Source organism: Carassius auratus, chromosome 9, assembly GCF_003368295.1.
Source record: "Carassius auratus strain Wakin chromosome 9, ASM336829v1, whole genome shotgun sequence".
NCBI lineage: Eukaryota > Metazoa > Chordata > Actinopteri > Cypriniformes > Cyprinidae > Carassius > Carassius auratus.
Genome location: NC_039251.1, coordinates 8,857,679 through 8,872,663, shown reverse-complemented (window position 1 = coordinate 8,872,663; position 14,985 = coordinate 8,857,679). Strand labels below are relative to the sequence as shown.

The 14,985-nt window shown below is 34.7% G+C and overlaps 1 protein-coding gene across 1 annotated transcript in view; it reads left to right on the top strand.

Annotated features, from left to right (window-relative positions):
• Nucleotides 1–14,985, top strand: part of LOC113108291 (anion exchange protein 3-like) — a 74,983-nt gene that overhangs the window by 42,472 nt on the left and 17,526 nt on the right. The window contains exons 7-9 of the mRNA XM_026271241.1: nucleotides 8,555–8,697; nucleotides 11,054–11,234; nucleotides 12,473–12,608. Coding sequence (XP_026127026.1) covers nucleotides 8,555–8,697; nucleotides 11,054–11,234; nucleotides 12,473–12,608 — 460 coding nt within the window. The remainder of the gene's footprint in view (nucleotides 1–8,554; nucleotides 8,698–11,053; nucleotides 11,235–12,472; nucleotides 12,609–14,985) is intronic.

Genomic DNA, 14,985 nt, shown 5'->3' with positions numbered 1-14,985 from the left:
AAACACACCAGTAGGTCCAAATGGCTCAAGAAAAACTAAATTAAGATTTTGGAGTGGCCAAGTCAAAGTCCGGATTTAAATCAGATTGAGATGCTGTGGCATGACCTTAAACAGTCCATTCATGCTCGAAAACCCTCTAATGTGGGTGAATTAAAACAATTCTGCAAAGTTGGCCAAAATTCCTCACAGCGAAGTGAAAGATTCATTTCCAGTTATCGCAAACACTTGATTGCAGTTGTTGCTGCAAAGGGTGGCATGACCAGTTATTAGATTTGGACAATTTTTTTCTCTTTAATAAATGAAATAATTATTTCCAAACTGCATTTTGTATTTATTCGGGTTATCTTTTTGTAGTACTATTTTTTTTTAAAATCTGAATAATGCAAAAAAAAAAAAAAGTACAGTGCAGTACAGTATATATATATATATAAACAATGGAAAGCACCGTGCTAGATATTTTATGGATCTTTATCTGATGGACTTTAAGTATAAAGTTAAAAACAAATGGGGAAAAAAAAGCATTGCAATATGAAAAATAGCATATACTGTAATAGATCGAACTTCTTTGGAAATAGGTCTTAATATCTTGTACAGATAAAAAAGTAAACAAAGTAAAATTTACTGGAATTTACTTATTTTACTGGAAAACAATAAATTCACAATATATATATATATGTGTGTGTGTGTGTGTGTGTGTGTGTGTTTATAAATAAAATACAAAATCTTATTTTGTGTGTGTTTTTTCTTTCAGTGTGGTTAGCGTAAAACTTTCACAGATGGCTGATTAAATGAAGAAAGCTTTATTTCAGGGTCCTGATCTGTTTTTTGTTCTTTAATGATAATCATGCATCTTCTTTAAGACAGTACTTGATTACGAAAGTACATTTCTATTTATCTAACATTTCCCCCTGGATTCTGGAAATTTTCCTCTTGTTTTTTTAAGCCCTGTGGCCTTTTGTCCTGTCTCAAAAATCAGTGCACTTACTGATTTGAGTTTTCAGTGTGTGTAGCCATTGATGAGTAAAATAATGATTAAAGCAGACAACTTGCATGTTGTTGCGGCTATTCGATCTTAATTGAAATCAGTGCTGTAACTCAAACAAAATTAGATAGGCATGTTTGATTTTGTGTCATTGGAGCCACACCAAGAAACAAGTCTCAGGCCGACGGTTTAACTTGGTCTTGACAAGCCAAAGCTCATGCCCCCTCCAAATGCTCATTAAACACTCACTCCAGAGGAGGGGAGTGATGACAGGGAGTGTTTGTTTAGTGGACTTAGAGGTCTGCATTGGCAAGCTCTCCAGTAAGTTTGGAGGCGCTGGGGTATTCGTGTCCATACTCATAAATGTGTTTTGGTGGAGAGCAGAGCATCAGAATCATTGGCTGGCCGTGGTCAGCACTCGGCCTGCCCTCTCCTCCCTTTCCCGCGGTTGTAAACAAGCCTTCAAGATGTTCAGATGTGGTCAGGATCACTGGATCTGCGCCATGAACCAAAATGCTTCCCAATGTTTTTTTATTTATTTATTTTATTTTTTTAACATGAATTATTATCCTTAATAAAGTAAGCTCAACTGATTACAGGGTATGACAGCCCAAGAACACTGTTACTCCATTAAAAACCCTTGCAGGAGTGTAATTGGCACTTTCCATGAATAGACTACACTCTGGTGTGCCATTACTTTGTTTTTAAGTATTATAAACACAAATCTCAGGAGAAATGTAAGTAAAACTGTTAAAATCAACATAAAATCAAAATAGGTACAGTAGGTAAAATCACATGTCTGTCCATATTAGCAGTGGCCGCTATTGTTAAGCTAAACTTTTCCATCCATTTACCAAAGTTGTGAGGGAAAAATATACTGTGCATTCATTCATGACTTTAGGACAAAGTAGGGTGGTCTAAACCTGTTGCTGGAGGGTCACTGACCTGCAGGGTTTAGCTCCAGCCCTAATTAAACACATCTGAACCAGCTAATCAAGGTTTTTAAGACTCAGTAGAAACTTCCAAGCAACTTGTGGGAGCTAAACTCTGCAGTATGTTGCCCCTCCAGGAACAGGATTAAACACCCCTGTTATAGATAACTAAGGTTGCATTTACATTGCATGGTTCAAGTGACCCATTTCCATTTTTTCCTCCCATGTGGCACAGGTAGGAGATGCCCCAAAAACATGTGTAAGCAGGAAGAACGCGCATGGATTCTGATATTGTCAGATCAGTTTCAGCCTCATTCATGTGTAAAAATGTCATCTGGTGTGAATCAGATAAGTGCATTTGCGTCTGCCGTGTAAGTGGACAGATTGGGTATTCCCCTGTCAGTGTGACTCGTACATCAGTGAAAAAGCGACGGTGGTGATTGCCAAGTCCGTGGTTTTCTAGTGGAATTGGTTTGCTTATATGATGAATGAAATAATCTTGTGATTTTTATCTTTAATGTTACTACAGTATTCTAAAAAGCATACTATTCTCTGTGCATAAATAATTTTAAGTTATCATAATTAGTTAAATTATTCTGTATTTTTTTATAATAATATTTTCATCTTAATAATAACATCTGGTTGGATTTTGAAGGCAGCATAGATATTTCCATCTGGCGCCTCGATGCAGGCTCATTTCATGAATGATCCTGCTGTTTACTCTACGTGAAGTACAGTGCATATAATATGGCTAAATAGTCCATACTCGAACCATGAATGAAGTCTAGCAGAGTCCAGCAGAGTGTTTTTAGGTGAGGGCTGCAGCGGCCCTGTGGATGCGATCCCTCTGGCTATAATTAACTTCACTGTTGCAATTGATTATCCTTCCCAAAGACCCGCCCGCAGCTCTTCCTGCTTTTAGAAAAGAGGAAGCATTGACTGTTGTACCGCAGCAAATTACAAATGAGGCCGCCACAGTGGAACAGGCCATTGAATTTAAGCCCTGGATCACACTAGCTTGCTATAAACCTCTCATAACTGAGTCTGTCCCACTCCATGCCAGTGATTTCATATGGGTGACACCTTTGTAGGGCATTTAGACAGGGCAGACAAAATGCATTAATAATAATAATAATTATTATTATAATATATATATATATATTTAAAAAAAAAATACATTTTAGTGTATTAATTGTTGAATAACCACAAATGAGGTCTCTTTTAGTGTCAGTCCCCTCTTCTTTTTATTTATTTTTCTTTTGTTTTAATAAAAAGTGATAGATTTCAAAATGAGCTCAACATTTGCGACCCTAGACCACAAAACCAGTCATAAGTAGCACATGTACATTTGTAGCAAAAGCCAAAAATACATTGTATGGGCCAAAATTATTGATTTTTAATATATCAAGACTTAATTTTTGATGAGTAATACACTGATAAGAGCTTCATTTAGACAACTTTAAGGGTGATTTTCCTAAATATTTTAATTTATTTTAATTTATTTTTTATTACACAGTTCTTATTACCCCCCCCCCCCAAATCAAATTATCTGAGCTCTTTATCATATCTACATAATAGGTTCATTTGAGTCCATATTTGTTTTTCCTAATGAATTTTATTGTAAACATTGAAAATAAAGTTCTTATCTAAATTAAACATAAATGAGTTATCTTTATGTCTCTATATGATATGCATAATATCTGATATGCATAATATGTAAATAAACCTTGCAAATGTCTTACTACGTAGGCTTTTGGACGCATCTGGACGGTGATTGGCTCATCACCAGGCAGGTAACAGCTTGAAAACAAGACAGGGTCGAGTTCTAGAAGCAGCCGTGGTTTCCATGGAGATCAGTCATGTGGAGTGCTGTGTGATGTGTGACACTGTGTTGTGCACTTGATCGGCACCGACTGTTGTTTCGGATGGAGGATTTCACCTGTGCTGTTGCTATAGGGTGGTGTAACCAGCTTTGGACCCGATGAGGGAAAACCGGAGAGAGGATGGCATCTCTGTCCCTCATACAGCCACGAGATCAATCGACAACGTCATGGAAATCACAGAGGCAGCCAATGGATTAGTGCGAGACCTCAAAAGTAGTCCAGTTGTATCAACATTTCCTCTGGATTGTCAGCCAGTTTCAGCGTTCCCTGTTGTTTGCTTGCGTACAAGCGGACACGTCTCACAGAAGTACTGCTCATCTGTTTGGAAACCCTGAGGCCAGAAACTATTTTCTCATCAGGCTTCCAGGTGGATATTACAAGCTCTCTATGGATTTGGGGCCTAGCTGCGAGATCATCTTTTTTCCTTCTTTCTTCTTGGAAAAAATGTATTGCAAACAAGATTAATTGCACGATTCATGGTCATTCCATAGTTCTTGCTTCAAGAACCTGTTTCTAAAACCCTGAAGATTGGACTGTGATGCAGTAAAAGCTAATTTTGCATCCGTTTTTTGAGTTCTACATCATTGACGGGAGAAGGTACAAAATAGCGGCACGAAAGAAGGTTGCATCCTGGATGATCCGGAGGTACAAGGTGTGGAGATGACAGACGTGGGGAAGGAGAAGGACACGAGCGGCGGCTCCGATGCGGATGCTGGAAAAGGGCATTATGGGGATCAGGAAAACCCTCTGGGGAGCTTCGCAATGGATAGCTTTGAGGACTTTGAGGAGTTTGTGCTGGATTTTGATGATTATGACCTTCTGGAGTCCATCCACTCGCACCTTGGCTCCCCAGTCGAACCGATCCGTAAGTGTGCTTACTGTTAAAAAGTTGGCAGCTTGGTGAAGGGTAATATTTTCCAGCCACTTTCGTTTTTTGCAAATGTCACAGCGACCTCCACTTTGCTTCACACTTACATCATTTTTCGACTGAATTTTGCCATTGTCTGTCTTTGACAATAGTTTAGGTTCATAAATGGCAAAAAGCCTCAAAGAATGTCTAACAGGCGACTTTTGATGAAACCCAATAGGATTTTCCATTCACATGACTGTGGTTGTGACATTGTAAAAATGCACTCCACCCTCTATAGATCTTGCTCGCATTGGAAATTGATTGCTGGGAATTTGTTTTATTGATCCTGTTGGGAAATACAAGCTAATTAATGTCAAGCCGAGTCCTTGCAAACAGATTGCTGATATGAAACATATCATGGCCTCCAGTGATGTGGCATGTTTGAGAGAATGGATTATGAAGTTCCACATCCCCTCCTGTTGACACATACATGTGCTGCCAAACCTCCACACGCATACACACATCTCAGGCCAGAGTCATAATACACAATAACTTGATTCAGACAGTGATTTTTATTGATATTTCTCATGTATTATGGTTAGAGGTTTGCTCTTCTGCAATTAATTGGGCCTAAAGCACTTGTGGCAAAGCAATTTTTGTGTTAGAATTTTTTTTTTTTTATGTTTGAAAACTTTCTTTGATTTACACTGTGGACTAAAAGCAGATTTAAAAAGTAAGATCAAAAGGACTTTTATTCAGCAAGGATGCATTAAAAGATCAAAAGTGTCAGAAAGGACTCTTACGTTGTTAAAAAAATCTATTGTTTTCATCACTGATGATAAAAGTTTATTGAACACCAAATTAGCATATTAGAATAGTTTATGAAAGATCATGTAACTCTAAAGACTGGAGTAATGATGCTGAAAATTCAACTTTGTCACCATCACAGGATTAAACTGCATTTTAAAATGTATTGAAATTCAACCTTGGTGAGCAGAAGAGACTTCTTTCAATAATCTTAACTAATCTCACTGGCTGCATACTTTTGAATGTGCATTTGAGTTTATGTTGATAGTCAACTGTGGCTTCATTGCAATATTTAAATATTTGGAATGGCTTCCTTTCTTATATATATATTTGGATACTGAATGGTCTTATCATTACACTGCACTGTATCTGATGTGCTGTCGACAAGAAGATAATGTCATTGTAATATTTGCATATTAATTAGTCATCTTTTTTACATCAGCCACAGACTGAAGTTAAAATTGACTAACTCCATATTTCAGACGCAATATAACTAGTTCCAAAGGAATCCAAATTAATATCTTTTTTTTTTTCAAGCATTCATTGTAATTCCCTGAAAAAAAGCACCCAGTACATTATCCATTCTCTTTTTGTGTTCTGCAGAAGAAACAAAGTCATACCAGTTTTCAACATTAGTAAATAACCAACAGATTTGGAGAACTTTTCCTTATATAAAACATGATGGGCCTGAACTATTCCAGTTTAAACACTGCTTTTCACTAAGAAGCATACTTATATTCTGATAAACCCTCTGCCCCTTTTGCTTTTGCCTTTGTGCTGTCTGTTTACTTGTGAGTTTCCCTCGAGGTCTTTGTCTGTCTGTGATTCTCTCTGCAGTACCTCTGGTAAAGATCTGTGTGAAGAGCAGACAGTCAGTCTAGCAGAGATCCATTTCCATCTTATCTCTCAGTCTTGCTGCATTTTTTTCAGCTACACACACAAACACACACACACACACACACACACACACACACACACACAGACAGACAGACACACACACATACTGTCATAAAACTTTAATTTGAACTTGAATTTGTTAGTATTTGGGTCAATAGCAAAGGGGGACTCTTAAATAAAGGTTTAAAATGAATGAGGCAAGTTTTTAGTATATTAAAGTATATCGGTATATTAATATTTAAAATGTATAAAACGTAATATATTTTGATTTATATTTTTATTTTAAATAAAGTAATATATAATTTTTTATTATATCTAATATTTTTTAATATAATTAATTTTTATTCTGTAGACAGAATTTTTTTAATATCGATATTTTAACACTTTTTTTAATGTAAACAGTGAATTCTTCTGTCATTTAACCATTTTGTCAGTATGTTTGGAGGTATCCCAATGTTCTATAGCTAACACTAACAAAATAAGGGAGGACAGATTGAATGCTTGAATTGAGATTTAAAATCAGCACTTTTGTGCGTCAAACACACGTTTGCAGCCTGAGTTGGTTTTGTCCTGTGATGTTTTGATGAAAACTTGGCTGTTTTGGTCTCCTCTAGGATTTTTGCTCTCTTGCCATGAAAAGCACAACCAGAGTACAGCCAAAAGGCACAGCTGCCATATTGTTAGAGGCATGAGCAACTCTAGGAGAGAAAGAATAAAAATGTAAGTTTGTTTACCGAACATCCCCGGGCTACTGGGACAACACAAACCAGCTGAGGCCTTGGGCGTCCTGGCAGGCCTCAACCCTTGGAGAGCCCCGGCCTTTTACTTGGCACTCTGAACAGCTGGAGAGAGAGGGTTTCTCATAATACACCCCTTCAATTATCCCAAACTCAATAAAAACCTTGGTTTGTGGGCTAAAATGATACAATATTAAATCACAGCAATTTTTTTGTATAGGACTAGCATCCAAAATACGCCTCTTAGTTGTGCTCAGCTGAGAAGGCCTCTGATTCTCTTGTTTTTCTAGGCCCACTTTTATTCTCATACAAATGTATGCAATTTCATTGCTACAGTTGAGTAAAAGCTATGTGAACCCTTGGATGTACCATGTACTTCTGTATAAATTGGTCATATGGCTATTTATTTTGTTGTCGACTGATGAATATCGAGGCTTGTGCCGGTGCGTTTTTGTAAATTTTTATTAAAAAGCCCCTAAAACAACTTAAATTACTTAGTCAGTTTTGATCGTGCAGATAAGTGCAATACATCAATCAAATCTGAAAAGGGTCTACTTGTATTATTATACATACTTAAAAACAAAATTTTGTGCTTTTGTAAAATAAAGAAAACAAACATGGTGCGCTGTCTGCTGCCTTGGTCTCTTCGTCTTTATGCGAGTTCAGTAATGTTTAACAATTCTTAATGTTATGTCTTCTAAAATCTCTTTTTCCAGACATGGATCAGGCAAAGCTTTCTGCGAATAGAATTTTATCCAAATCTGTGAGGTTTCTTTTTGTATTGCAGTACAGCTCTGACCAACACCTCCAATCTGGTCATTTTGTCCCTGTCAACTCTCACACTTCTTGGTTTTGCTCCTGAAAACAGGTCTACATGCATGTTGCATTTCCTCCAAGTGTTCAAGTGTGTGTACAGTAGAACTTTATGTTACCTGATGGGAGACAACATAGCATTGATTGTAATGCAAGTCAATTATACATATTATTTTTATATTTTCAGTTTTTATTTTAGTTTAATTTATAGTCATTTTGTTATGCAATTTTGCCTTTTTCATTACTATTGTTTATATGATTAATTTTGTTTTAGTTGGGTTAAAGTTTTTATTAACATCTAATTAGCATTTTGTTTCAAGGCAACATTACTAATTTTCATTTAGTTTACGTTTTATTTTATTTCAGCTAAACAAAAATGTTTTAATAGTAGTTTTAAAGTTTTTAATAGTTGTAGTTCATGATAATAGTCCTGCTATGTATGTTTAAACAGTGTGTTCAGTAAAGACTCACAAATGTATGTTTGTGTATTATTTGTTAAAGTAAACTGTGTTTTTTGACCAGTTTATGCACAAAAGCCATGATAAATTCAAAGGTTCACTTATTTTGTTCCCCACATCTGTAGCTGCCTTTACAAACCTCACAGTTCTATTTATTGTATTTACCTAACCCTTTCTCTTTACTTTTGCTTTAAGGTCACCGTTTTGAGGACAATCCTGGGGTTAGACGTCACCTCGTCAAGAAATCATCACGTTGTCAAGTCGCACGAACCAGCAATAGCTCACCTCCTCTGTCCAGTCTGAAGAGGAGGAAGAGGATGGACAAGAAAACTCATGAGGTGAGTGCTGAGCTTCCTAACCGCACAGAGAAAAGACAAATGAGACCTAGTTTCACACAGCCAGACGTACAGTTTGCTCCACATTTTAACTTATTTTTGTTCACTTATACTAAACTAAATTGACCAAACACAATTTGTTTTGTTTTAATATAACAGTTATGAGATGATTTATCAACAATAGAACAGTGTGAAAAAAAAAAAAATTCAAATAATAGCATGGCAGACTGTCACAATTATATGGTAAACACTAAAAACTAGCTGGAAAAGTGTATTGATTTTGAGATTCTGTTTGGCTCCTCAAGAGAAAGCTGAAAGAAAAGCCTTTGTTTTCCCCAGAATGACATTGATACTGATAATGAGGTGGTGTTAATAGAGATAATCAATGTGGAGGAGCAGAAGAGGCCACAAATTCAGTGATTTTCTTTGCTGATATCTATTGATCCATTTCATCCAGTGGGCTTCAGTAAACTGGTGAAAACAGTGTCTCTAAATCAGCTGGATTAATTACATAAGGCTCTTAGTCATTCGGCACATGTGTCTGCCTCTGCTGATCTAAGCTCTGAATAACCAGCGGAGGAGAATCAGTTGACTCGCTGGAGTTTAGGATTCATGCAGATGTATAAGACAGGGTCTGAAAAGTCCTCCATAGAGCAAACTCTTTAAGCACTTTGGTGAATTAAATTTTGAATTTGTAATTTTTTTATTTTAACAGTTCCTTCAGTAAATTTTTCTTCAGTGGTCAGCAGAGATGAATCAACATGCAACTTTGGATTCAAAGCAAAAAATAATAAATAAATAAATAAATTAAAAAAACTTAACCTACTCCTCCATTGCAAATGACATTAGAATTTTCAGTAAGATAAAAAATTATTTACACCAGTAGTCATTTAATTCAGTGTTATTTAAATGGTTTAATATTATCTTTTAATATTTGGAATTAGCTTTTATTTTTGTATTGTCCACTGTAAGTTTAATTTTCCTTGTTACTTGTTTTAGTAATCTTATGTGATTTTGTGTTTTTAAATATGAACAAATTTAACCTTAATTTGCTTTAATCTGTTTTATAAAAAAAATTGTTTCATTTATTTCATTTTTATTTAATTCAATTTTATTTATTTATAAATTTTTCTTATTAGTTGCTAAGGTAACATTTATAATTATTTCTTAAGATAGTACTGTCAAATGATTAATCGTGATTAATCACATCCAAAATAAAAGTTTTTTTTTAAATAATATATGAGAGTGTACTGTGTATATTAATTATGAATATATAAATACAAACATACATGTATATATATATATATATATATATATATATATATATATATATATATATATATATATATATATATATATATATATATATATATATAAAATGCAGTTTATTTATGAAATATGTTTATATATAATATGAAATATGATGATATAAATATATGAATGTATATACATTTAAATATTTAAAATATATATATATATATATATATATATATATATACATAATAAATAAATAAAATATATATAAATACATAATAAACAGTACACATGTAAACAAAAACCTTTAATTTTGATGTGATTATTCACAATTAATCGTTTGACAGCACTAGTTAAGCATAACCTGCAGTTTTTAATAACATTTATATTTTGGTTTCAGCTGTATTTAAATAAATGAAAATGATTTTAAAAATTTAGCTTGCGGTAACAAAATTGATTTACTTAGTCATGACTGGAAAATACCCACATTTCTGAATGTATTTCTAGTTTTTATTACTAAATGTTTAACCATGTCTGTAGATATAAGTAGTTTGAGTGTAAAGGTAGACTTATTTGGGTTTGTCATTTGCAGTGCTTCATGGGAGTGAAAGATTAATTCTGGCTTCCATTGTAACAACTTCTCTGATTGGTTGTCATCTTTTTGTTGGTAGCAAAGCTCTCAGCACTGAGAATTCGGCAATGAAACCCTCATAAAACTTTTGGTTTATGACACTGAAATTGACTGAAATTGTGACTTCAGCAGTAGCATAAATCATCACATAACAACCTCGGAGCTCACGGTAGGTCTGTCTTGAAAGGTTTTTAGTCATTTTGATAGAACCATCACCTGTGTTTTTACTTTCAAATGAAAAATACTAGAACGAAAGAAGATTTATGATATCACTGTCATATTTTGATGGCAAAATATTTCAGTCTTGCTCCCCTTCCAACCAGAGATCTACTTGTTTGACTATTTCCTAGAAATTAGCTCCCGGGGAGCATTTCCAAGATGGCTGCCAAGTGAACTGAACTGCCTTGAAGTAACTTTGGTTAGGATTCATTAAAAGTGCTTTATGATGTGCGTTTGACACCGTGTTCTCTGTAGGTGTTTGTGGAGCTCAATGAGCTGATAGTGGATAAGAACCAGGAGATGCGCTGGAAAGAGACGGCACGTTGGATCAAGTTTGAGGAAGACGTGGAGGAGGAGACGGATCGCTGGGGTAAACCGCATGTGGCCTCGCTGTCCTTCCGTAGCCTGCTGGAGCTCCGCAGGACCATCACACATGGTAAGAGTCAGCTGCTCTGCCAGCCCACTCAGAGCCTGTGATCCCGCTCCAATCCTAACATCCACGCGCTTGACAAACCAGTGCCGTATAACTGACAGAATTCAACTGGACACTTAAATTAGATAAATGGATTAAACCCTCTTGGGCATATCCACTTTTTGACCATGGAAAACGGATGGTTTTCAGTGTGGGTGTAGCATTAGTTTAAAAAAAGCATGACAAAAAAATTCAGTCAAAACATGTCAGTGAGAAGGTTTTGGTAAGTTTCAGTTCCTGTGGTTGTGGAAACAAAATGACAACCCTGACAAAAGGCATCTTTCACGGACGACAGTGATAGACTGACATGAGGTTTTTCAAAAACAAGAAAAAAAGTACAGCGGTCATGTACTGTACTAGGTGGTATGATCAGAATATGAGTAATTTGAAATCATGGCAACAGTATGTCATATATTACTTTTCCCTCCTATTTATTGATTGAAAGCTCTCCAGTCCACATGTTGAGAGAAATTGGGAGTAAGATGTTACTTTACTTCTATAATAAATGTGAGCATACCTAAATATATCTTACAAATCAAAAAACAAAACAAAACAAAAAAACAAACAGATGAAGTATTCCTCAAAATGAGTAAAAACAGTGAAACGAAACTCAGATTATGACGCAAACCTGCAATAATTAACACAAATAACCTTCATGTATTTAATCCCATTTTATTAACAAGTGTCTTTGCTGCTGACCTTCGATGATCCAGTTCAAAGCAAAAATTACTCAAGATAAACTAAGATTTGTTCTTCTTTTCTTTTTTATATTGCTGAAGAGTGTTGAACTTTCTTCTTCGGTGTTCCACTGTACAGATGTGAATTTACTTTTCCTTCAGCCTGACTCTTTTGATGTAAAAAGGCTTTTACATTTGCCAAAAATACAACTTTTCATATTAAAAACAAAGAAGCAAGTCCTGCCCAGATTTATATATAAAAAGTAATGTAACCCTGTAAAAAGTAACGTAATTAGTATTAGTACTTTTCAAATTACTTATATAAACATTGTTTTATAATTGAATGCCTAAAAAGCTAATTTATACTCCGTCAGAAGATTATTTGAATTGTGGCATTTGAAGTGAGAATATTTAGAGATATGTAAGAATATATGATCCCACAATTTGGCTTCTTTTGCATTGTTCTTTTATATAAGCTTTAATGCATATATGCCAATATCATAAACATGGGGTTCTGTTACCCAGGTGCCATAATGCTCGATCTGGATCAAACCACACTCCCTGGCATCGCCCACTTGCTGGTGGAAACCATGATAATCTCGGACCAGATCAGAGCAGAAGACCGAGCCAATGTGCTGCGAGCCCTGCTGCTCAAACACAGGTTAGTGGAGGTCAGAAATCAATACTCCAAACAAAGCCCATATTGATCTTCTTTGATGTGGGCCTTGATGTCAATGTCATTTGTCACAGCTGCCTGTATTGGTTTCCTGCTAAATGAAGTGGTGTGATTACATAACAAATAGACTTCATATGACAGCGCACCAGGAACATGCCACTGGAGGTTTTAATGACATGTTGCTATTGCAGCTGCAGAGACATCAGATGCTGCTTATATCAAAGAGTGTTTAAAGGAATACTTCACAAGAGCATTGTTTACTCATTCCTATTAAACTCTATTAAGCACAAAAGGAGAATATGTGAGCAGAATAGTTAATTTGTGAGCAGAATATGTGAGCTGCTCTTTTATTTAAAAAGATAATAAAAAAAGAAACGGTCTTATTATGGTCCGTATAGAGCTTATGATTTCAGAAGACTTGGAGGAGAGTTCATAAGTTACATGGCCTATTTTTGTGGTGCTTTTAAGGTGCTTTTTTTTTTTTTGGAAGAAATGCAGAAACGTACTCCAACTGAGTACTAACAAAATTAATATTGCATGGCATCTGCTACAGAAATCTGGGCTGCATTAATAATTTGAAGCAATGTACCTTTTCTAACCCCATTTATTATTAATATTACAAAAGATATTCATACAGTAGCTCCAAAAAAGTTTTGGGCTCTCAAGCCACACTTTAAAATGTGTGAATGTCTTTGCATTAGATACATACTGTACTATTAAAGTAAGTGGAATCAACAAACAAATTATGCTTTTCTCTGAACTATCTCTAGTTTCCTAATCTATTTTTTACAGTGATTTTAATTAACTGATTATACTGTGATTTGTAGTGGTTGAAACTTATTTTGTGAATATTGATATATACATTTTAGAGATGTACCGAATTTTCTTAATTTTTCGGCCAAAAATTTAATATTATAGGCCTGCGTGTCCCATATTTCTGTTGACTGAACCAGCCATGCCATTAATTATGAATTTATCAGTCTTTTGCATGAAAAAGTCAGTTTTTTGCATATAAATATCATGCCAAAAAGAAACAGAAAATCAAGCTATACGCCTTTCATGAGATTTGGTTAGACTACAAAAATTAATTTGTAGGCTATTTTACAGGTGGGAATACAACAAATGCATGATAATGTTTTATGTTCAAGCTACCCATCAAAATTATGGTGAAAAGTTCTTTAAAAGCATCTGAAATGCAATAAAGTTCTTTAAATCTATTTTAAAGCACTTGCTCCATGCATTAAAAAAAGGCTAATAAATAATACACATAAAATTGCGTTGCAACAAATCCTTTAAATTTTAATGTATTCAGAACAAAACAACATAAAAATCTGAAAATATAAGCAGCTATACAAATAAAGGACAAAGTTTTATATATTTGCCATTATAATTAGTGTTTTAATTGTATAGAATTATAAAATAAAACACAAATTATAATCAGACCTGTTTAAGTCTTTTCCTTATCTTTATATTTTAGACATCTATCAATTATGGTTATGAAAAATTCACAATTAGCTGAGTTTCGGTTCAACGTTGTGAATCGCTCCTGTTCAAGACCGAGATGGTAGAAAGGTGTAGTTTTCTTTATTTTATAAAAACACGTTTTGTTGATATTGTGAGTGCACACAAATAAAAATAGACCCTTTACAGTTTAGAATGATGTATTACTCTTACCTTTATGAGCAAAAATGATGGCATATTTAAAGTTATTTCCACTGTTAGAAAAAAATGCAAGTGATTGTGCTAGCTCCTCCATGTCCTGCAGAGCACACTTTAGCTTCTCCTCTCCACACAAATGATTATATATGCATCTAACAGTGCACATTTATACAGAATTAACATTTAAACTAACATTGTGATATGCTTTAACTGTTTTATATTTATAGATTTTATTTTAGGCAAGTTGTGATGATTTGATAAGGCTAAATTGATCAAACATAGGCTATGACCAACTCTGCCGCTGGCTGCTTGGACGTTACAGTGAAAAAAAACAACAACTCAGGTCTCAAAATAAAATAAATAAATTCCTCTAAACGTTTTTCTAAATTACCTTTATACAAAAATGTTTTGTTGAGTTTATAACATGTGACACGTTCGTTCTGCTCTCACTGATCATTCTGTCAAATTTAGGCATCTCTTTTCTTCAGTGAGTGCAACAAAAGTTTAAAAACCAGTTGTGCTTTTGTATCATTTAAGGGATGTTGAACTGATCAGAGATGCGTATTTGTGGTCAGCTAGAGGGATTCACTTTGCCATGCTATAAAACATACGCACAGTTAAACGTGATGAAATAAAAAAAAAAAAGATTAAACCTCTCTACAGCGTTTCCCATCATCTCATATGCAGTTTTTCATGGGAAAAC